This window comes from Capricornis sumatraensis, chromosome 1, assembly GCF_032405125.1.
Source record: "Capricornis sumatraensis isolate serow.1 chromosome 1, serow.2, whole genome shotgun sequence".
Classification (NCBI taxonomy): domain Eukaryota; kingdom Metazoa; phylum Chordata; class Mammalia; order Artiodactyla; family Bovidae; genus Capricornis; species Capricornis sumatraensis.
In genome coordinates this window covers 170,743,451-170,765,880 of record NC_091069.1, presented here as the reverse complement: position 1 = coordinate 170,765,880, position 22,430 = coordinate 170,743,451, and the positions used below count along the sequence as shown (strand labels likewise).

The window sequence follows — 22,430 nt, the reverse complement described above, 5'->3', positions numbered from 1 at the left end:
TCTGGGGCTGTGCCCAGGACTCTGCAGTTCTCATGCCAGAGCCACTAGTCTTCTGTTAATTCTTACCAAGGCCGTCTCCATGTGACCAGTGAGGAAACCAACGCTCACAGAGACCGGTGGCCTAGAAGCACTGTTTCAGGGCGCCAAGAAAGCGGGGTACCCCTGGAAAGTGAAGCAACATGTTTTAGAAGGTGAGGATAGAGATTTTTCTACAGGAGACACTGGTGGGGACCAGCTTCTAATCAGTGTATATGGCCCGTCTCCCTCAGGGAGAATATCAGCCTTCAGAAGGCAAAATTCTGGTCTCTTTTGTTCATTGAGGTGTCCCCAAGCACCTGGCACAGCGCCTGCCACTCAGCCAGTGCTCAGTATTTGCTAAGGGGAGGGGGTGGGGAGGCGTGGTACTCTGCAGGGCATGCTTATTTAGAGAAGGGCCGTGGGAAGGGGCCTGATCTTGAGACCACGTGGAGGCCTCTTAGAGTGGAATCAGATGGTTTTACTTGCCTATGATCTGGGAACACGGGGAGGCAAATGACAGATTGAGGATGCTGGGTTCAATATCCAGCGCTCATCGCTCAGGCTCCCTGCTGTGTGCTTGCTACCTAGAACATTGCCGGGCACATAGGAGGTGTTCATTAAACACTTGTTTTGAGAGAAAGAGAGGGGAGGAAGAGATGAGGGGTGGAAGGGAAGAGAGAAAGAGAGGAAATTATAGGCTTCAACCCCTGGAATCCACGGAATCCCTTCCAGCCTTTCCTGCTTGCCTGTTCCCAACTCAGACACCCAGCTTCCTCATCTTCCTTCAGGATCCCAGGCCTTCAGTTTAGGGGTTGGGTTGGAAGTGGGGGGAATATAAACTAACACACTAATATAAAATAAATTTTATTTAATTAATAAATTTAATTAATTCTGGGCCTCACCTGTTTATGACTACGAAATGAGGTCACAATTTTTTCAAGTGTGGTTTTTAATAGTTCTGCACGCGTATGATTTTTTTTAAAATTAAGAAGTACAAAAGCCCAACGCGCATCTCAAACCCACCACTCACTTCCCTTTTGACGCCACCTCATAGCTGTAGGAAGGTGAAGAGAGAGCACCAGCTGCTGCCACCAACATCTCACTCTTGGGCTTCATTCTGGCTTTGATTAAGGAAACACTTTTTAATCATAGCAAATAATTAGGGTGTGGTACAACTGAAGACAAGCAGACCTGGGTTTAAGCCCCAGCTCATCTCATCGCTTAGCAGCTTTCTTCCTGCTCTTGTCTTTCCTTCCCCAAAGGAAGGTCTCACCAACTCCCTAGGTGTCAGTTTCCTCAAACCCAAACCCCAAGGATGAGAAAACGAAGGCAAGGCTGCCCCCTCTATGGTGTCTGGATGACCCCTGCTCCTTAATTTGACCCCATTCCTTGAGGAAGTGATCCATGGGGATGGCTGACTGAAATCATGCTCCCAGGAGCTCTGGCTGTTTTACAAAGATACACATTAACTTGCTCTGCAGGGGTGGAGACAGACAAGGAAATGGAGAATATTTCATTCTCCGCTGAGAATGGAGAATAGTGGTTGAAGAAGCCCAGAGATGAGACCAATGCTAATTTTGCAGGTTAAAAAGCACATATTGCCAAGACTTCTAGAGAACATCTAGCCATCAGGTAACAAAGCAAGTGAAGTGCCATCATTTAGCAGGTCAAAAATACCATTAATCCCTGTAACGTTACTCATGATCTTTTCTCTTTTCCAGGACACACATATTAACTTGATTAGCATGAGAAGTTCATACTGTGGTTCAGGTCATCTTCTCAATTTATTCTAACATTATGCATATAATTAAGTCTGTTATCTCTTTCCTCTGTTCATTCTGGTTCTTCCTCCTCTCTCTCTCTCCCTCTTTTACACACACACACACACACACACACACACACACACACACACCCCAACATTCACAGGTCGGGAGAGAAGGCAGAGCCCAGGTGTGGGTGGGCAGAGGCAGAGGTGATGGGTGCGACAGTTGTTCTCTTCTGACTGCTTCTATTTTCTCAGGGAAATAGGAAGCAAAGCTGTCAACAGAGAGTCAAGTTTGGAGAGGTGGTTTTGAGAAAAAGGAATCTGAAAGTCTGATCTCATTCTGAATTGCGCCTGCTGTGAAGAGTGAGAATTTGCAGAGCAAATAGAACAGGCTCTTAAAGAGATGCTCGCTCTCGTCTCCAATCGCAGCTGAAGTGTAACTAACAAAAAATGCTAAGTCCCCACCCTCTTCCTCTGCCGTGACCCCCTTCCCCACATGCACATACTTCCATCACCACATTCTAAGGAGACTGGAAGGACAAATCCCTGAGGACTTAATGGGAGGCAGCTGAACTGCTCTAGGAGACCTCCCTTCCCCACTTTCCTCTGCAGGAAATCAGCGGTTTGAAGGAGAAATCGCGAGAATCCTTAAGTTCTACGGGTTTCCCCTTCCTTCCTGTAAGGGGAGGAAGGCGGTGCTCTGCTTCACAAGTGAGTGAGGGGGGGCTACCGGCTGAGAGTGAGGGCGACCACACGAAGGTGGGCAACCTCCCCGGCCTCCAGATCTGTCCTATTGGAGAGGGATGGGCGGAGTCTAGAGAGCAGCAGGGGGCCGGGGGGACACAGCCTGCACCCCTCTGCTGTGACCAGGAAGGGTGAGGAGAACCTTCTGGAGAGAAGCTGACTCTTTTCCCTCAGGGCTCCCCTGGTGAGGGTGGTCTAGGGCAACAGTGGAGACAGGGAACCCCGAAAGAGGAAGGCGAGGAATGAGAGCGGCATCCATGTCCCCTTTTCTCCTCTAAGCCCTCTGGGCTCAGGACTGACTGTGGTGGGCAGGAAGGAGGACATGACTTTAAAGTGTTAGAACTGATCAAACTGGTTGGGGTTTGCTACTTCTGGGTATATATCCAAAGGAAATGAAAACGGCATCAAAGAGGTATCTGTGGCCCATGTTCACTGCAGCTTTATTCATAATAGTCAAGATAAGGAAACAACTTAAGTATCTGTCAACTGATGAACGGATAAAGAGGACGCAGTACATACATTATATAGAATACTATTCGGCTATGCGAAAGAAGGAAATCCTGATGTTTGCGACGGTATCAGTGGACCTTAGGGCATTATGCTAACTAAAATAAGCCAGAGAGAGGAAGACAAATATTACATGATATCACTTATATGTGGAATCTTAAAAAAAAAAAAGTCAAATCCATATTAATAGAAACAGAGAGTAGAAAAGTGGTTGCCAGGGGCTGATTAGGGGGCAGTGGTGTTGAGGGAAATAAGGGGAGGTTGGTAAAAGGGTATAAACTTTTATGATGAATAAGGTCTGAATATCTGATGGAAAACATGGTGACCATGGTTGATAACACTATATTGTGAAATTGAAATTAACTAGGAGAGAACTTAAATGTTCTCACCAAAAAAAGGTAAACATGTGAGGTGATAGATACACTCATTAACGAGATGAAGGGAAACCTTTCACTGTGTATATGTATATTAAATCACCACAATGTACACTTTAAGTATCTTACAATTTTACATTCATTCATATCTCGGTAAAGCTGAAATTTAAAAAAAAATCTGGACTGGATTGGGTTTTTAATACCCTTCACCACCCCACTCTCCACACAAAACTAAAAAGATGACACTTAGGAGCAGGGAAAGCAGTTTTAACAAAACTAAAAAGACACTAAGGAGCAGGAAAAGCAGCTTATACGAAGGCAGTGGCTGGAGAAAAAGAAAATCATTCCATGTTTGCTTCCACTAAATTCAGACAATTCATCAAACCAGTTATAGAGGTAAAACAGGTCATGCCTCAGAATCCACTAAAATGCTAAAATGCTCTTCTTCCCTTTTCTATACTACAAGGTTTAAGCATCTCAGTTTTGCCGCTTGGTCAGTGCTCACTGAATTCTAGTGCTCCACCCTAAAACTGCAGGCAGGGGACTTCCCTGGTGGTCCAGTGGCTAAGACTCTGCCCCCAGTGCAGGGGGCCTGGGTTTGATCCCTGGTCAAGCAACAGCTCCCATACGCCACAACTAAGAGTTTGCATGCCACAAGTAACGATCCACAGGCTGCAAGACCTGGTGCAGCCAAATAAATACATACTGCAAGCTCTCCTGACTACTGGTAAGAGAAACCCCAGAAAGACAGGGAACAAAAGTCTCCTTTTTCCCTACAGCTGCAGAAAAGTACACACTATTCTGAACTATACTGACACTTTTTATCAAGTGGGAAATTGAAAAACAGTCATAAAAGTCTCCATCTTAATCTTCTGTTCAAGAATCCTGTGTAAATATGTATTTACTAACTGTTTTCTATTATTCTAAAACTGTCTTCAAAATATTTCTACAGAGCAGTCTTCTTGTGCACATGGATTTAAGACACCTGCATTTAAGAGGTTATTACCATGTTCTGTAAATGGTAAATCCCCACCCCTGAAAGTCTGCAATTTCTGATTGTCCTGCTGAAGAATTTACTGTACTAGTTTCATTATTTAAAACACATCTGTTTTCTGAAATATATAAATACATATGGGAGGTTTTTGAACCAGAAAAAGAGCTTTGGAATTTTCTTCTCCCTTTACATACAAAAGAATGATAAATCTGATGCCTTTGCTGCAGTCCTGCTTCAGATACAGAGTTGAGATCTCTGTCTCACTGAAGTCAGCACACAGGCCTGGTTAAAGCCTCAAATCCTCCATCTCTCTCAGGCCAGCACAGGTCACTCCTGATAGTTATGGAGTAGAGGGTATCTGAAACATAAGAGACAGTGCATGCTCAAAGCATTCACATCAAAACCAATGGATGAACCTCCACAGTAAACACTGAATGTCTCCAATAGGCTAGACAGGAAGACCACAAAGAGGGTAAGACACAAGCCCTTACAAGGAGCCTCAGAAGGTCCTCAGAAGACCCACAGTCACCACACAACATGCTCAGTATGGTGACAGAGCTGGAGACAGAAGGCTGTGGGTGTTTTGAAGAGAGAGGCCAAGAGCCTGAAGAGTCAGAGTGGGTTTTCATCAAGGAGATGCTACTTGAGCTGGAACTTGAAGGTAAAAGAGGAGAAGGAAGAGCACCCAGAAATGTAGAAGCAGAAGGCAAGTGTTCACTGTACATGATTAGAAGCACAGTATGATCAACTTGTTCTGTATTTGTAAAGTTCTCTCTGGAGGGCAATGTGGAAGGCAGTACTGGAATTAGAGGCACCAGACAGGAGGCTAACAAATAACATTAATTTGATATATGTTGATGAAGCATCTCTTGTGCACCTGGGCACCACGCTAGATTCTGTCTAGAGGAGAATAAAGACTGTCAAATAGGTGACAACGAGCTGGCACCATGTCAAGTGTCATACCTAGGAAATTAGAGGTGCAGCTATTAATAGGAGCAGAACCTCTTCAGACTTAAATAGTGTGCAATGCAGAAATCCAGCTGAAAAATATGTGGTGCCATAAGGTAAAAGAATGACAGATCTGAAGGATATTCAGGATGTAGAACCATCTAGCAGATGCTGTGGGGACCCCCACATACACACCTCACTGTTCCCATGCACCCTACAGCCTGCCACTGCGAACATCTCTGAGTCTTAACCTGAGTACACTCATGTTTGGCTTTATAAGAGGCATGCCAGGAAGCACCAGGGGGTTAGCACCCCTGGGAGTGGTCCTCCACCAACATCAGATGGAAGACGGTGGGACAACTCTGAGTGCCTTACGCAAAGGATCCCGACGGACTGCATCTCAAGCGCCTCCAGTGGGAACCTGCTCATCAACACACCTTGTCCTGGCTCCTCTCCCTTCCCTGTTTCATTTCCCCATTCTCCTAACAGTCCTTCCTGGAATCACCTCCCAAGTAAACTACTTGCACTCATATCTTTGTCTTACAATCCACTTTTGGGAACCCAACCTGAAACAAACAAAAAAAAACTTAGTGAAAGATTAGATGGTAAAAATGGAAACCCAAATGTGAGGCTATAAGATTTCTAACTTGGGAAATGCTGATCCCATTAACTGAGAAATAGACTCTTCAGGATAGGAAGAGGGGTACATTTGGGGCAAGGGCTGGTGAAGACAGGATAAGTTTGGAAACATTGAGTTTCAGGTGCCCAAGGGACTGTTACCTCAAAATTCCCTGAGTACAAGGTTAAGACTCTTGACTTTGAAAAAAGTGAAACAGTAGAAAAGGGACTACACAAGAGGAGAAACCACCAGAAATGAATGTCACTTCTCCCTAGGGTAATTACCTAAGAGAATACAAAGCCCTAGCTGTCTCTTGCAGCCGGTTTCTGTATTCTAGCTTCTCATAGTTGGAGGGACTCACTCCTTTAAAACCATACATCACTCCCCACCAACAGCCAGCAATTGCAGCGGTAGAATCACTGTCTCCACCGTGGAAAAATGCTCGGTGGGCAAGCTCCTTCCAGGAGTCTCCTGCAGCCAGGATGGCATCGTAGGCAATCATGGGGGCATCGTGTCCACTGCTGCCACCCCAGCCGGAGTAGCTCACAGAAGTGTAGAACTGATCCCTTTCCTTCACATCAAAGGGCTTGGGGAAGGTAGGGGCTGATTTGCCATCCCAAATTCCTCTGAGTTTTAGGTACTTTTCCCATTGGTCTTGGAAGTAAGACCTGTAGGAAGAAAAAAAGACTTCAGTCAATTGAAAAAATAAAGTCAAAAGCCATCAGGAAAGGTACCAGAGAGACATGTAAACAGGGAGAGTTCCAACATGACTTCAACCTCTAGAACCAATATGATATGATATTAAAAATCAAAATGAATGCTAAGTGACCTTCATTCAATACATTTTTGCTAAGAAGTGATATAAATAATGCATTGATATCTGTTGCTATTAATGCATAAAGAAGATATACAGCAAGTTAAAGGTGAGAAATGTAGGTTTGTTTTTCCTGAGTTGAGAAATAGGTCAAGTGTCAACTTTCAATGGTGAACTTTATTTATTTATTTATTTATATGACAGATCTGTCATCATATATTTTATTATTTTATATTACTTTCTTAACAAAATTGTACATATTTAAGGTGTATGACATGATGATTTGATATACATATGCATAATGAAATGATCACTACAATCAACCAAATTAAAACATCATCTCCTTATACAGCTACTTTTTTTTTTTAAGAGGGAACTTCAGAACATCATGACTGTAGATGATTTCAGTAGAAAGCCTCTGGACATTTTTATTCTAAGAAAGGCAATGTGAAGTGAATTCAAAAAAGGGGAAGATGTGGTCTTACCACTTGTTAATTACCTGGTGGAAAAACCTATCTTTAGGTCATTTTAACCAAGGATTTCACAATATTATTTGTTTGTCAAGACAACACTGAAAAAACAAGTTCCAGGAAATAATCAGGAAAGTTCATCTCAGTAAAGAATAGCCACAGGGACTTTTCCCTGGCGGTCCAGTGGTTAAGACACTGCTCTTCCACTGCAGAGGGCACGAGTTCAATCCCTGGGTGGGGAACAAAGATCCCACATGCTGTGTGGCATGTCCAGGAAAAAAAAAGAATGAAAAGGAAGAGCCACAAAACTCTGGAGAACAGGATCCGTACACATGAGGGAAGCAGTGCAGCCGCCCTACTCACTGAGGTCTTCACTTGGCTCCTTGGTGGCCATCACAGCTGGGACTGTATTTAGAATCCTTAGCAGGAGGGTGGGGAGAGGGCTGGATGCAGTGGATGATGAAATTGGATGGGAGACCGATGATGGTTGCTAAAAGGCTGAGTTTTAGGCATACACACGCATGCAGGTGTGCACACAGACTCAACCATTTTCTAGCAGGAGTGTGCACCTGCAAACTCACCAGTGTTGAAGATTCTGCTCCACAAAGTAGCCCGATTGGACAATGTACTTTTTAGCTTCCGGAAGTACCTCCATCAGTCCTCTTCCCCACTGCTGGGGAGGCTTGCCATTCACAGCATAGGCTGTAAAAAGAGCAGACACAAGGGCTCCCAGGTAGCCTGTGGGGTGGTGGTGGGTCATCCGGCCGCTCTCGATGCTCACCTGGATCAGTGTGTCCAGCTGACTGCTGTGAGGGAACCGGAGACCAATGCACATAGCCCTCATGGCGGCCCCGCAGCCACCCTCGTGACTGTTAAAGGGAATCCTCCAGCCGTCGGCTTTGTCTGGCTCCAGCAGCATGGCGTTCTGCACTGAGGCACCCCCTGGGAAGAGTCAGGCAGAGAATGGGGTCAGGGTAACCGAAGCAAAGGCCTGGCAGGAGGAGAGAACCAAGCCCTGCCTCCAGCTTTCCTGGGTGGAAAGGGAAAGCCAGAACGTGTGATGATGAAGGCTCCCAACTCCAAACCCCAAGTCAGCACTGTGCCTTACTTACACAAGCGTACTTAGACGCTGTTGGGTTTGTGGGAGGGGCTTTTCATCAGGAAATGTTATGAGCTGCACTGTATTGATGATGAGCTGAACTGTATTCCCCAAAATTCATATGTTGAAGAACTAATCCCTAGAACTTCAGAATGTGACTGTATTTGGAGATGGGCCTTTTACAAAGGTGATGAATTTAAAGTGAGAATGTTAGGACGGGCCCCAGTTCAGTCTAATCAATCAGTGTCCTAATAAGAAGAGGAAACTTGGACACACAAAAAGACACCAGAAGTGTATGCTCTGAGAGGGCACAGCATGGTCTGCAAGCCAAAGAGAAAGGATTCCTTCAGAAGAAATGAAACCAACACCCTGCTCTCGGGCTTCTAGCTTTCCAAACAGTGAGAAAATGACATCTGTTGTTTAAGCCCAGCCAATCTGTGGTATTTTGTTCTGGCAGGTCAGGCTCATAAATACAAGAGCCAGCGGAAAGGTTGTTCACATTAGCTGTTGGCCAAGTAACTATAAAAAAGTGAGCAAGAACCACTTGTGAGCAGACCTGGAACCAGAAAAAGAGTCTCTACAAGACCTTTTCCAGTCTTCTTTAAAAAGAAAAAAATTGTCTTCATAGATATTAAAGAAAACTTAGAAACTACAAATAATTGAAAGGAAAATATTAAACTATAAATACTCTTATCACCCAGATCTTTCCCAACAGATATACATACATACTCTTAATGAGAATGGGTTCATAAGATACACAGTGTTTCATAATCTACTTTACTTCATATACAACATCTTTCCATATCAGTAAATACTTATCTGTGTAATTTTAAATGGCTGCAGATGTGTCACCATAATTAAATAAATGACAGAACATTCAGCTTGTTTCTATTTTTATCATAACTAAGAAAACTAATGTCTCAGGACTTCCCCTGTGGTCCAGAGGTTATGACTGCTTTGCAATGCAGTGGGCATGCGTTTGATCCCTGGTCAGTGAACTAAGGTCCCACATGGCTCAGGGTGTGGCAAAAAAAAAGTAACTAATTAAAAAATAAAAAACTAGTATCTTTGATATTTAAACCCCAATCAACATTTTAAGTGACTTCCTTGGGTCTGTTTTAATTCTCCACCTGCCCAGGATCTCCACCAGCTTTTCTCACCTGGTGCCCGGCCATCCATGTCTCCCATGCAGTCCTGGTAATGCTTAGCAAGGAGGGAATACAAGTGAGTCAAGTCTGAGACTTTGCCGGCTTCCAGGAGTGCTTCTGCTGTGGCCAGGTGCATCACGGTGTCATCGCTGACTCTCCACCTCTCCACATCTATGGCATCCAAGCCACCAAGCTGGGCCAGCTGCCTGTGAATTTTCTCCCCATTCTGGAGGAACTCCCACTTTCCATTGAAGTATCCCAAGGCATCTCCAGCTGCACTCAGCACCATGGCTGCCACATACCTCTCCATAAGAGCCCCACACATGGCGAAGCTGTCTCTGGGGGAATATAAAGACACACAGAGGATGGGGAGAAAAAAAAATCAGAAAAAATAATAGCCCTATTAGCATTTTACTGGGGCTTCCCTGATGACTTAGTGGTAAGGAATCCACCTACCAATGGAAGAGATAGGTTCAATCCTTGGGTCCGGAAGATCAACTGGAGGAGGAAATGGTAACCCACTCTGGTATTCTTGCCTGGGAAATACCACGGACAGAGGAGCTGGGTGGGCTACACTCCAAAGTGTCACAAAGCGTAAGACTCGACTGAGAGACTGAGCACACACATCACATTGTACTGATTACTCACTCCTTGCAGGCACAGTATTAAGGGCATATCATTTAATCCTCACAACAGCTCTATGGGGAGTGGAATAAGCCCATTTTGTTGTGTGGTTGTTGTTGTTTAGTCACTAAGCTAAGTCGTGTCCAAGTCTTTTTCAGCCTTGACTAGCCCACCAGTCTCCTCTGTCTGTGGGATTTCCCAGGCAAGATCAGAACTTTGTCTTGTCTTGTCAAGTTAGGCAAGACTAACTAGGACCCTATCTTTGCCTCTCTGTGAGTGGCAAGCCCATTAAATTCTGCAAATCAACCATTTTCTCTTTTTGGTTGAATTTGGCCTTGGAATGGATCCTTCCTTTCCGTAAATGCTAACTTTCCACTGGTATCATGAGGTACTGTTCGCAAAGCACCTGCACGTTCAGTCTCATCAGAGGGCCTGGATCACCGTCTGCATGTCAGAGATAAAAAAACTGAGGGCCAGAGAGAGTAACTTCACGCAAGCAACAGATGGAGACACTGGGATCCAAATCTTCTGTTTCTGGGCCATTCACCTCAGCACAGACCTACTTACCTTGAGCAACCTCTTTATGTCTTACCGTTCATATCTGTAAGGCAATGGCACAAACAGTAATAACCTCATGGGTTTGTCATGAGTAGTAGATGAATTAACTTAAAAAATAACTTTAGTTATTCTTTTTAAAAATATCTATTTGGCTGTGCCAGGTCTTGGCTGTGGCATGTGGGATCTTCCATCTTTGTTGCTGCATGCAGGTTCTTTTAGTTGCAGCACCAAGGAGCTTCAGTTCAGTTCAGTCGCTCAGTCGTGTCCGACTCTTTGCAACCCCATGAAGCGCAGCACACCAGGCCTCCCTGTCCATCACCATCTCCCGGAGTTCACTCAGACTCACGTCCATCGAGTCCGTGATGCCATCCAGCCATCTCATCCTTGGTCGTCCCCTTCTTCTCCTGCCCCCAATCCCTTCCAGCATCAGAGTCTTTTCCAATGAGTCATCTCTTTGCATGAGGTGGCCAAAGTACTGGAGCTTCAGCTTTAGCATCATTGCTTCCAAAGAAATCCCAGGGTTGATCTTCAGAATGGACTGGTTGGATCTCCTTGCAGTCCAAGGGACTCTCAAGAGTCTTCTCCAACACCACAGTTCAGAAGCATCAATTCTTCGGCGCTCAGCCTTCTTCACAGTCCAACTCTCACATCCATACATGACCACAGGAGCATTTGGGACCTTTCTGTCACAGCATGCTGAATCTTTAGTTGCAGCATGCAAACTCAGTTGCAGCATATGAGATCTAGTTCCCTAACCAGGGAAGTTCCAGTGAATTAATCTTTATGAAGTACCTAGAACAGTGTTTAGCACATAATAAGGAGTATTTTTTATTATTCATACACAACCAGGGGAAATGATTTTTCCATTAACTGAACTAGAATACGGTACTTTCTCCCCACAATCTTCCTTTACAGCAGTATTTAAATTTTGTGTTCCTTCTAAATGTTTGACTTGTAGAGTCTTGGGGTCTCAGTTAACGCTCTATCTCCATGAATCTCAGTTCAGTTCAGTTCAGTCACTCAGTCATATCTGACTCATTGCGACCCCATGTCCTGCAGCATGCCAGGCTTCCCTGTCCATCGCCAACTCCCACAGCTTGTTCAAATTCATGTCCATTGAGTCAGTGATGCCATCCAACCATCTTATCCTGTCGTCCCCTTCTCCTCCTGCCTTCAAACTTTCCCAGCATCAGGGTCTTTTCCAATGAGTCAGTTCTTCCCATCAGGTGGCCAATGAATATTGATGAACATTCCAATGAATATTCAGGACTGATTTCCTTTAGGATCGACTGGTTGGATCTCCTTGCAGTCCAAGGGACTCTCAAGAGTCTTCTCCAACCTAACCCGCAGTAAAGTGCTGGTTTCCCACTGTCCCCTACAGCTTGTAGCATTCACCGGCAGAGCCTTGCACTATCTGTCCTCAATCTATCATCCACTCCACTTATCAGGCCAGGAAAACACTTTGAAATGCCGGTGGACTAGCTCATTCTCTCCTCAGCTCCAGCTCTTTCCCCATCCAAGATGTCTTACTCTCCTCCTCTTACCTAAAACCTATTTGCTCAGGGTTAAGTTCAAATCCTTGGGCTTCCCAAGGGAGTCCTGCTCCAGCAGCACTGCTGTAGCCCAGGGAACGCAGGCGCAGGTTGGCAAGCACCTGAGAAAAACGGTGAGGACATACTGAGCAGCCCATTACCGAGTTACTGATCATGCTGAATTTCCTGGCCCAAAAACGGTATTTGTAAAAAAATGACTTACATATTTTAATGTTTATAAATGATGCTCAGGAACTGGAGTTCTGGGCTAACAGTCCTGGCTCTGTTCAGAATCAGGTGTGTGATGATGGACAAGCTACCTCCTTCCAGGACCTCAATTTTCCCACGGTAAATCGTATTGCGGGGATGGGTGCAGAGGTCGTGGGGAGCTATAGATGCAACCTGGGCTCCCATCCTACGCTGAGAACTTCCGAGACCAAGCTTAGTTCTAGACTTCTGAGGACGGATCTTTAAGCCCCTGTGCCCTCTTCTAATGGAGAAGGAAATGGCAACCCACTCCAGTATTCTTGCCTGGAGAATCTCATGGACTGTAGTCTGCCAGGCTCTTCTGTTCATGAAATCGCAAGAGTCGGACACGACTTAGCGACTAAACCACCACCACCACCCTCTTCTGAAGTCCTCAGCTTCCTGTCTGTAATTCCTCCTGGCTCCACCCGAATGTGTTTCTGTGGGTTTCAAGTGAGGCTGGGAGGTGGTGGGCGACGACCACCTCACCCTGGAAGAAATTTTCTTTTGAGTTTTTACACCGTGCTGTGGCCTCCCGCTTTCCTGAACGCTGTTATTCTTTATACGCTTCACTTCTCCAGTTGACAGTCTCGTCCCCGAACTTTACATTCAAAACGGAGATCTGGGCAGCTGATTCACGGCAGTCTTCTGCGGTTTTGCTTTTTTTTTTTTTTTTGAGCGGGGGAGGGTACAGGCGAGTGGAGAACAGGTTCAGCCGCGACAGGGGTGGAGGGTGGCCCCTAGGTCACCGCGGGAGAGGGGCGCGAGGGACGGGACGGGATGCGGGCGGGGAGGGTGGGGGAAGGCAGGGCGGGCGGGGCCGGTCGCCGCCGGGAGAGGAGCGCGGCTGTAGGGGCCTAGCGCGGGGAGGGGTACCTGCTGGCCGGGAGGGCTGTCACGCTCGTGAGCCCAGGGCGGGGCCGGGCGCCGGGAAGTCAGGGTGCGAGGAGGCCCAGCGCGGTCCCCGGCGCGAGCCGAGAGCTGAGCACCAAGCGGGGTGGAGCGCCGCGTCCGCGGATCGCGCTCAGGTTCCGCAGACCCGGACCGGTGCCCGGCGCTTGCAGTTGCTCGAGCGTCAGCTGCCCGCTGCGTCAGCCGCCCCCTCGGTTCGGATTAGGGGGGCGCTGCGGAGCACGGACGACGGGAAATGGCGCCGCTCCGCCACCAACACCCCACCCCGCTCCCGCCCTACCCCTGTCGAGGACTCAGGAGGGACCCCGGCTTGAAGCCTCGGCCTTTCCTCCAGTCCAGCTCCCCTGGGCAGTGAATAGTGTGTGGCCCCGATCTCGGAAAACGGTGCTGATTGCGTGAGTGGCCTTTGTCACGGTTCTGGGCTCCTCACCCATAAAATGGGGCAATAATAGTACCGACCTCTTTAGGGTGGTTGGTAGGATTAATTTTAACTCTTGTCATTTATTTGGTCGCAGAATAGGATATTTTCATGCTGATAATAAATAAAAGCAAAGGAAAACTAAGAGTATTTTTGCCTGAATAAATTCTTGAAAAGTATTAGAAATACTATCTGCAGGTATTGTATGCAGATATTCTAAAGATTATATGCAGGTATTCTGCAGACTTCTCTGTATGCCTCTCTTTCTTGCTACAGGCATTAAACACCTGCTGTTTACCACGTGGATGCCTGGCCCCAACACAACCCTGCTCTCCTAAGAGTGGACCCATGCAAGGGATCCCATCTTAGGCTGTTGATTTACATTTTTTGTTTTTAAATAAAATGTTCTTTTTATGATTAAAAAAAAATAATGCATACTTCCAGTAGAAAAACTGAGAAACCTTTTAGAAATATCTCTTAAAATATGTATCTCTCATGTGTTCACAAAGATAAATGTTTCTGGATTTCTTTGCAGAATTGTTTCTCAGCAGAAAATTGGAAATAATCTCAACCTCTATTTAGAGAGGAGAATGAGTTTCCTTCTCTTAAATTAGGGCATAATTATGAAACTTTTCCAAAAAGGTAGACATTTAAGTCAGTAGATTTGGGGTAAATAATTAGGTTCACAGGGGAAGAAATTGGAGACATTTTGTTAATCAAAAAATCAGCTTTTAGAGTGAGGGATATACATGGTCTTATTTATGTAAAAAAAAAAAAAAGAGCTCTGTGTGTGTGTATGTATGTGCATCCTGTGTGTAAAATGACTGAAAAGATATATGTTACATTGTCATTAATGATTATCTCTCAGGTGGCTAAGGGGAGAGTTTGCAGGGAGTAGGGAGAGAGAGAAGGGGAAACTTTTAATCTTTCATATTAAGAATTTTTACATATTACATGTAGAAAGAAATTTTAGAAACCATAGAAAAAGAGCCCACATTCTACCACTCAGACTGTAAAGACTGATACAGTCTTTATGCACATTTTTTTAAAATGGGGTCATTTTGTAATACAATATTATATCCTATTTTTAATCACTAAGCTTTACATTGTAAGCATTTCTGTCATTTGTAATAGTGTCGTTACTACAATTGGATCCAAATGTTCAAATAATAAAATAAACCCCCTTTCATGTTGATACAAAGTAATATGAGGCCCTGATCGTCAGTTCCTCTCCAGCCACCGCATGGCCAGGGCTGGTTCAACGGAAAGAAAACGGAAGTATAGATAGTTGAAAAACAGGGGATTAAACAAATCTTCATCACTTCAGGAGCCTGAATGTGTTATACCATGCCACCATGCCTCGTGAAATCTTGAGAGCTAAAAAAAAATTTTTTTTAATGAGCTAGAGAGAGAAAGATAGAGCTAACAGGAAATGGTTAATAGACAGGGCCCCTGACCTGTGCAGCAAATGCAAAATAACAAAAAGTTTCAGAGAAAAATATACCACAGAATAGGACCCAATTTAACACAAATTTTTAAAATGATTTAAAGTGGTAAAAAATGAAATAGAGGCTTTTTAGAAGAAAACAGAAGAAAGCTAGGCCAGGAGAAATAGGAAGCCTAAAATGGCTGTTCACATATCATTCAGCATCAACTCACCTCAGAAGATTCAGTGAGCATCCATGATGGTTAATTTTAGGTATTCACCTGGCTAGGAAAAAGTACTCAGATATTGGGTCAAACATTTTTCTAGATGTTTCTGTGAAGGTATTTTTAAGATAAGATTAACATGGAAATCAGCAGCTAATTTTCTCCCTTGGTAAGTGGGCTTTACCCATTCAGTTGAAGACCTTAATAGAAAAAAGACTGATCTTACACAAGGAAGAAAGAAGGAATTCTGCCAGCAGACTATCTTCACATGGAGTTGCTACATCACCTCAACCTGGGTCTTCAGCCTGCTAGCCTATTGTGCAGATTTGGACTTGGTGACCTCCACAATCACTTGAGCCAGTTCCTTACAATACATCTCTCTCTCCATGTATGTGTTGGTTTTGTTTCTCTGGAGAACCCTATTACAGCATATAAAGTACGCTAGATACCATGCTAGGCGCTTACTGCAGTCACTGAGGTAGAGCAAGAATCACAGGGATAGAGGAGACTTTGGAGGCACAAGCACTGTGACCAAGAAGATTGTTCAAGGTACCAGCTCGGCAAATAGGAGGAAGACATTATCAGCTTAGAGGGTTCACAGAAGGCATCTAGAGAAAATTATATCTGGGCTTATTTTTTTAGAGAATAATTAAGAAGATAAACTAAAATTTCCAGAAGCCCAGAAATAACCCAAACAGCTAGTTCAGAGGAGAAGCAAAGATTTAAAAAAGTAAAAGTACAAACAAAGATGCAGACTTAGGTTGATATTTCCTCCCCAGTGATGCACGGTTGCTCAGCCTGACCTCATTGTTGAGGCGTGAGCTAGTTTTCAGTCTGGCCTGTCACTGGGTTAGAAGACTGGTCACGGTCTTAAGCTTTCTCCTTTTCTGTCTTACTGAATCATTTCCAAACACTTCATCGTAAGACTGAGTACTAGATTTGCACAATGGAAATCAAGTATCCTCCTGGAGGATTTTAAAGAAGGCTGGAAAAGAATTCGAAGATGTTTATCAAAGAAAACAGGCTCTCTGGCCACTGGTCCCAAAGTACTTTTTAAAAATAGAATACGTAGGTACATAAGAGCAAAGTTTACATCATAACGTGTCAGAGTCAGAAGGGATATTTGCATACCTGTAACTTTATAGTGAGGAAAGTGAGGCCCAACTAAGTAAAGAGAGTTCCTTTGAGTCACACAGCAGAGAGAAGTAGCCTTCTCTGAACTCTGCTCTGAAGGAGGCCATGGTCTTGGAGCTCTCAGTCCAGGGCTTCTTCCATCCCCTGTACTGCCATTTACACAAACTTTGAAATGATATGATAGACTACACATTGAGTTCATTAACGCTCTAACACTCCTGAGCCTGATTTTTAAAAATATTTCATACTCCTTCCACAAGAGCCCTCCATTTGATGACAGTGTAAAAGTCGTATTTCCTATTATACAGAGTGAAGTAAGCCAGAAAGGAAAACACCAATACAGTATAGTAACGCATACATATGGAATTTAGAAAGATGGTAAAGATAAGCCTGTATGCAAGACAGCTAAAGAGACACAGATGTATAGAACAGTCTTTTGGACTCTGTGGGAGAAGGCGAGGGTGGGATGATTTGGGAGAATGGCACTGAAACATGTATAATATCATATGTGAAACGAATCACCAGTCCAGGTTTGATGCAAGATACAGGATGCTCGGGGCTGGTGCACTGGGATGACCCAGAGGGATGGGATGGGGAGGGAAGCGGGAGGGGGGTTCAGGATGGGGAACACATGTACACCCATGGCAGATTCATGTCAATGTATGACAAAACCAATACAATATTTTATAGTAATTAGCCTCCAAAAAAAAAATAAATAAAGTGAAAAAAAATTCTGATGCTTAAAAAGGAGAAAAAAAATGAATAAAAGTCTTATTTAAAGAAAGATCCAAGATGTGTGCTGTAATTCTAATAAGCAGGCAGTAATCAAATATGGCAGAAGGTGGGGATGGGGACACTGAATGGAGAGACAAGTGGATACAAATTGGTGTTTTAAAAGCAGGCAGTGGCTTCTCTCCTTCTAAGCAGAACAGAAAGAGACCTGGGGGAAGTCCACATTCCTGCCCACCCCTCTTTCCCCATGTCTCCAGAGTGCTCTCATTTGCTTCTGTAAGTTGTTTTTTCCCAACCTTTGATCTGGAGATCCATGTAGATTTTGAAACCTTCTTTGGTACATTTTCTACCAGATGGCCCCCACCACTCTGCCTCTCCCAGTCCTATGGGGATTTCCCACAGCTGGTCAGCTGAGTCCCCAAGCTCCCCTTCCTGAGTTTGCAATGGACTTTTGGTGCTCCTGACCACAGGCTCATCCTAAGCACTTCACTGCCCACAAGTCTGGCTCTCAGTGGGTGAAAATATAGCTTCCAGGAAATGGAGAGTAACTACTGAAGCCAAACATCTGGGGAGCCTTGCTTAAGGTCCCTCCGCACCCTCCCATCCTCTGCTCCACCATCCCTCCATCAGCGTCAGACTAGGCTAACCTACCTGAGTCTGCTCATTTTGCTTCGAGAAGAATCCTCGGGTCTACAGGTAAAGGAAGACCTCATCAGGGGACATCTGTCAGTCCTCTCCTCCTGTCCTCTGATGAGGTGTCAGTTCCCTCATCGTCTCTGGCATTCATTCCTAAAACTGCTCTTTGGAGAGAGCTCAAGTTTGGGGTGGGGAATCTAAAAAGAGTGAGAGTGAAACCAAGACTTCACAAAGGAAGCTGGTTTAGGCAGGTTAGCTAATGGTGACAGCCGCTGGAGAGTCCCTCAGCCTCCCCCTGCGGATGCCAGTGAAGTCAGCTCCAGAATCAGGAGGCAGTCAATGTGAGGGCTTGCTTTGGCTCTTCATGCCATCAAATAAATTCTGCTCTTCTCAGGCGTCCTTGTGTAAATGGAGCCACAAGTGGCCAGATTTCCTCTCCTGTACAAATAGTAGCTGAAAGGGTCTGTGCAAGGTATACTTTAAATGTTGCCCTTTCTGGGGAGAGTTGACGAGAGATAAATCTCCTCTTTCCACTCAAGCCATGCAATTTCTCTTTCATTTTATGCATAAAATCAGACGACTCCCCTCCCTGCAACCCCTCTCCACAACCCCTCCCTCTTCTTTTGAAATAGGAGACCATGACCTTTGGTTACAGATTGTTTTTCCCCTAGATTACTGTGTCACTAAGAAACAGAGGGCAGCTATCTATTTCACTTGTCAAGAAAATATGCCAGAAAGAAGAAAGAGGAGGAAAGGGAAGAAGCTGAGGGGGAAGGAGAAGAAGGGGAGGGTGAAGGAAGGTGGTTACTTCCTTCCGTTGCTGTTTAGCTGGTCAGTCCTGTCCAACTCTTTGTGCCTCTTAGGGTGGTTAAATAGTTTAGTGTGTTTAAGAAGTAAATGCCCTATTGTTCAATCTTTAATGGGCTCAGCCTGGCACTCAGTGATGACCTAGAGGGGTGGGAGAGAGGGAGGAGATGGAGGCTCAGGAGAGAAGGGATATATATATATTATGACTGAATCTAGTTGTCATACGACAGAAACCAACACAAAATTGTAAATTAAATTTAAATAAAATTAAATAGAAAATTCTTTAATGGGCTGACTTGACTCTTCAGCTTTCATTTATTCAAGCTTGATATCATGACGGCTGCACTGACCCATTATGAGAGCCCCCAAATCATCTCTGTCCTCTCCTGCTACAGCCTTTGGATGGCTCCTTTCTATGTTTCTGGGGGAACAAGGAAAGTGAAACACAAACTGAAAAAAGGGCAGCTTTTGTGACTTTGCCAGCAGCTCTAATGGGCAGTGTGGGCAGGAAGATTGCAGCCAGTCTGTGGTGACTCTTAACCCCCAGAGTCCTATCATCACGGAGTTGCCAGGATTCAAGAGCAGGTCCCTACCCTCCGGCAGAGAAGTCGCGTGGACACACGGTCTGTCTCTTCTCTTAAAGGATCAAGTAATAAGCATGGCAGCCCACTCCAGTATTCTTGCCTGGAGAATCCCACGGTCAGAGGAGCCTGGTGCATTACAGTCCATAGGGTGGCAAAGAGTCGGACACAGGCTGAAGCGACTAAAAAGGCAGTACAATACGACACTCCCAGTGCCTTTGAAAGTTGCCCTTTCCAGTTTCATCACACACACACACACACACACACACACACACACAAACCAAGTCTTCCTTAAACACTACTAAATCCCCGGCTTTAAGATTATTTTCTCTAATTTGGTCACCCACAGAAGTGAAGTGTATTTACATCCATTAAAAGCTCAAAGCAAATAAACAGGAACACCTCAAGGCAGTGAAAGATCATTATCAAGAGCCCCTAATCCCCTTGGCCAATCTTAAAAATAACTCAGTTCTCCTCTGCTTGCTCTTTTCTCTGAATTACCCAGTTTAACATCCTTCTTATTATTGTTTGTTACTTTTTTCTGGATCCATTTCTACATTTAGGTTGAAATGGAATGTAGTATTTCAATAAAGGTCTGGGCTCATGTGCAAAGATAATGAAGATAATTCCTGGCCGTGGCATGTCATTTTTCCACTCATACCTCCCTAATATTTTGTTGGCATTTTCACCATCTTGCAGCCTCAGAATGCCCTGGTCTTTTTCTGTGATTGTTTGTTTCTTTTTCTTAGGGTCTGTCCATCTTGTTCTTATCTCTCTCCCATTCTGTTCATCTTGGCATCCACAGCACATGATACGGTTCTAGGCATACAGTAGGCACTCAGTAAATTTGGGGGAACGGGCTTGATGTGGCAAAGGAGTGGTACAGACATTAGGAGCTCAGAGGAGGGAAGGAGCAGATGGGGATTAGAAGAGTCAAAGAGAGATTCTTGAGGAAGTGATTTTTGGAATACCCGTTTAGGGAAGGAAGCTGTTTGGATGGGCAGAGAGGATGGGAAAGGCTGTGCAGGAAGTTATGGTGAAGTCAGGATTTTCAGGCAGAGAGTAGAGCCCCAAATGCAGAAGGGAGAGGGGCAGTGGGCAACAGGGAAAGAGCCCTCAGTTTAGATCAGAGTTAGCGCTGAATGTCCACTTCTCTTTTCATTTAAAGAACTCTGGTGATTTCCATCTCCGTGAATCAGAAAGAGTGTGACAGCGTACAAAGAAGAAGAGATTGCCACTCTCACACTGATGGTCTTTACCACCAGCTTTAGCAGAGTGTGGCACATCTCGGGAGCACCATAGTCTTAGAGCCCAGGTCTGGCCACCCCATTCTGGGTGCAGGCTATACAGATGGATTTAAATAAACCTGAGAACTGGAGTCAGAGAGGCTCCACAGAGAGGCTGAAATTCATTGCAGTCACAGTCCAGGGCAGAAATCAGGGTGCTGGTTGCCAGGTAGGTGCCCAGAGGAACTGACCTGAAACAGAGGTCAGAGAGCTTCTTGTGACCCTTCATTGCTGAGATTGCAACCAGTGTTGTTAGAAAAGATACAACTTCCTGAAAATTTTTGTTAATGCAAAAATGGGTTTGTTTCTTTGGCAACAGAAGAGCCCACCGTGGGAAAGAGGTTTTCTCAGCACCTAAGCTGTCCTAAATAACAATAACAAAAGCTCTCCTAGCACCTTGGACCCTGAGTACTCAATAGGCAAAGACTTTGCAGTAGCCCTAGTTGGCCCAGCCCAACCCTGCCTGTGGTACAGTTTTAGCTCAGCCTGGCTTTTATCTGCATGAAGAGAGTGAAACAGTTCTAAGGTTGAGAGAGGCTAGCCTGAATCACCATTTTAGAGAGATCACTTTGTTCAGGGGCAAAGCCAAGTGCATTTATCACATTCATGTATCAGTCACATCTCCTGTGATTTTCTTTTCCTCTAAATGGAGTCACCTTTCTACTTTACCCAGTTATTTTAGACGGGAAGCCATTGTGTGTCTACCACATGAAGTCCCTCCTGCCTTAAGCCTAGTTTCTCCAGAAAGCAAAGCTAGTTACAAAGCCCCAGATGACTGGCGATGTGAGTCTGGTGGTATAAGACAGGGTGATTTGACACAGGGAAGCAAGAAAGGCCAATACAAGAGTGCCTCACCATGCTGGCCTCTGCTTCAGGCAACTGGTACTCCATCCCACTGGGGCCTTCTGGAAAGCCTCATGAAATGTCTCTCTCAATTCCCCATCTGGGTAATGAAAATGGGAAGCAGTTATCCATCATCTTCCAGCCCCTTTGGATCAAGAGTAGCCCCACTGGTTCTAAGTCCCTCGTATTTCCAAGTTGCACATGCTTGAGTGTAGACTTTCCCAGGGAATCTGATGTGACAGCAACAGAGAGGCCTCAAGTGCCAGAAGCAAATGAAGAAAGGTACGGGCCAGATAAAGGGCTATCACTTTCCGCGGGTGCAAAAGAGAGCTACTGGACCAGTGTGGGTTGGCTGCCTTCCCATGAAATGCTCCAGAACTCTTCACAGGAGTAGCAGGCTGGTTGGAAATTGGTGGGGCAGGACTGAAATCTTCCTCACCTCACCCTCTGGTTCTGTCACTGTTTACCTGAGGGTGACTGTGCCAGGCTAGGCTGGCTGGGGTTACTATCCCACATGCCTAGTAGGACACACTGTCCAGCCACTCTGTAGAGATGGTGGGGGTGGGGGAGTGTAGGTAAGAGTGGTCTTGTAAGCTAGGCACTCTCCCAAAGTTTCCACTACCCATGGGATGGATGGCCCACTCCTGCTGTGGCATGACTGTAACTAGGGAAGGGTAATTCTGGGTGTGAAACAAAACTTGAAAAAGCACAGAAACAGCCAGCCTTATGGCTCAAATACTGTCTACCCCCGAAGTTGATGGGTCAGCCCCTCCCACTGTGGGGCACCTTTCTAACCTCTCCCCCAGGCGGCCCAGTGCAGCTTCCTCTCCCCCTTGACCCTGAGGCATTGCTGGGGCAGGTGAGGGAGACTGGCTGTGTGGTCTGCGACACCTTCTGCAGGGAACTGACAAAACAGGACAGCAGAGGGAGCTTCCTCAAATTGCACATAAAGAACACTATGCTCTTCCCCT

The 22,430-nt window shown here is 45.2% G+C and overlaps 1 protein-coding gene across 1 annotated transcript; it reads right to left on the bottom strand.

The window, feature by feature from the left end:
- Positions 1-2,993: 2,993 nt before the first annotated feature.
- Positions 2,994-13,356, bottom strand: ADPRH (ADP-ribosylarginine hydrolase). Its single transcript, XM_068973255.1, has 5 exons — positions 13,337-13,356; positions 9,513-9,838; positions 7,835-8,195; positions 6,254-6,637; positions 2,994-4,760 (listed from the first exon to the last, which is right to left on the bottom strand). The coding sequence occupies exons 2-5, from the start codon at positions 9,823-9,825 to the stop codon at positions 4,730-4,732; spliced, it is 1,089 nt and encodes a 362-aa protein (XP_068829356.1). The 5' UTR covers positions 9,826-9,838; positions 13,337-13,356; the 3' UTR covers positions 2,994-4,729.
- Between the last annotated feature and the right edge of the window lie 9,074 nt (positions 13,357-22,430).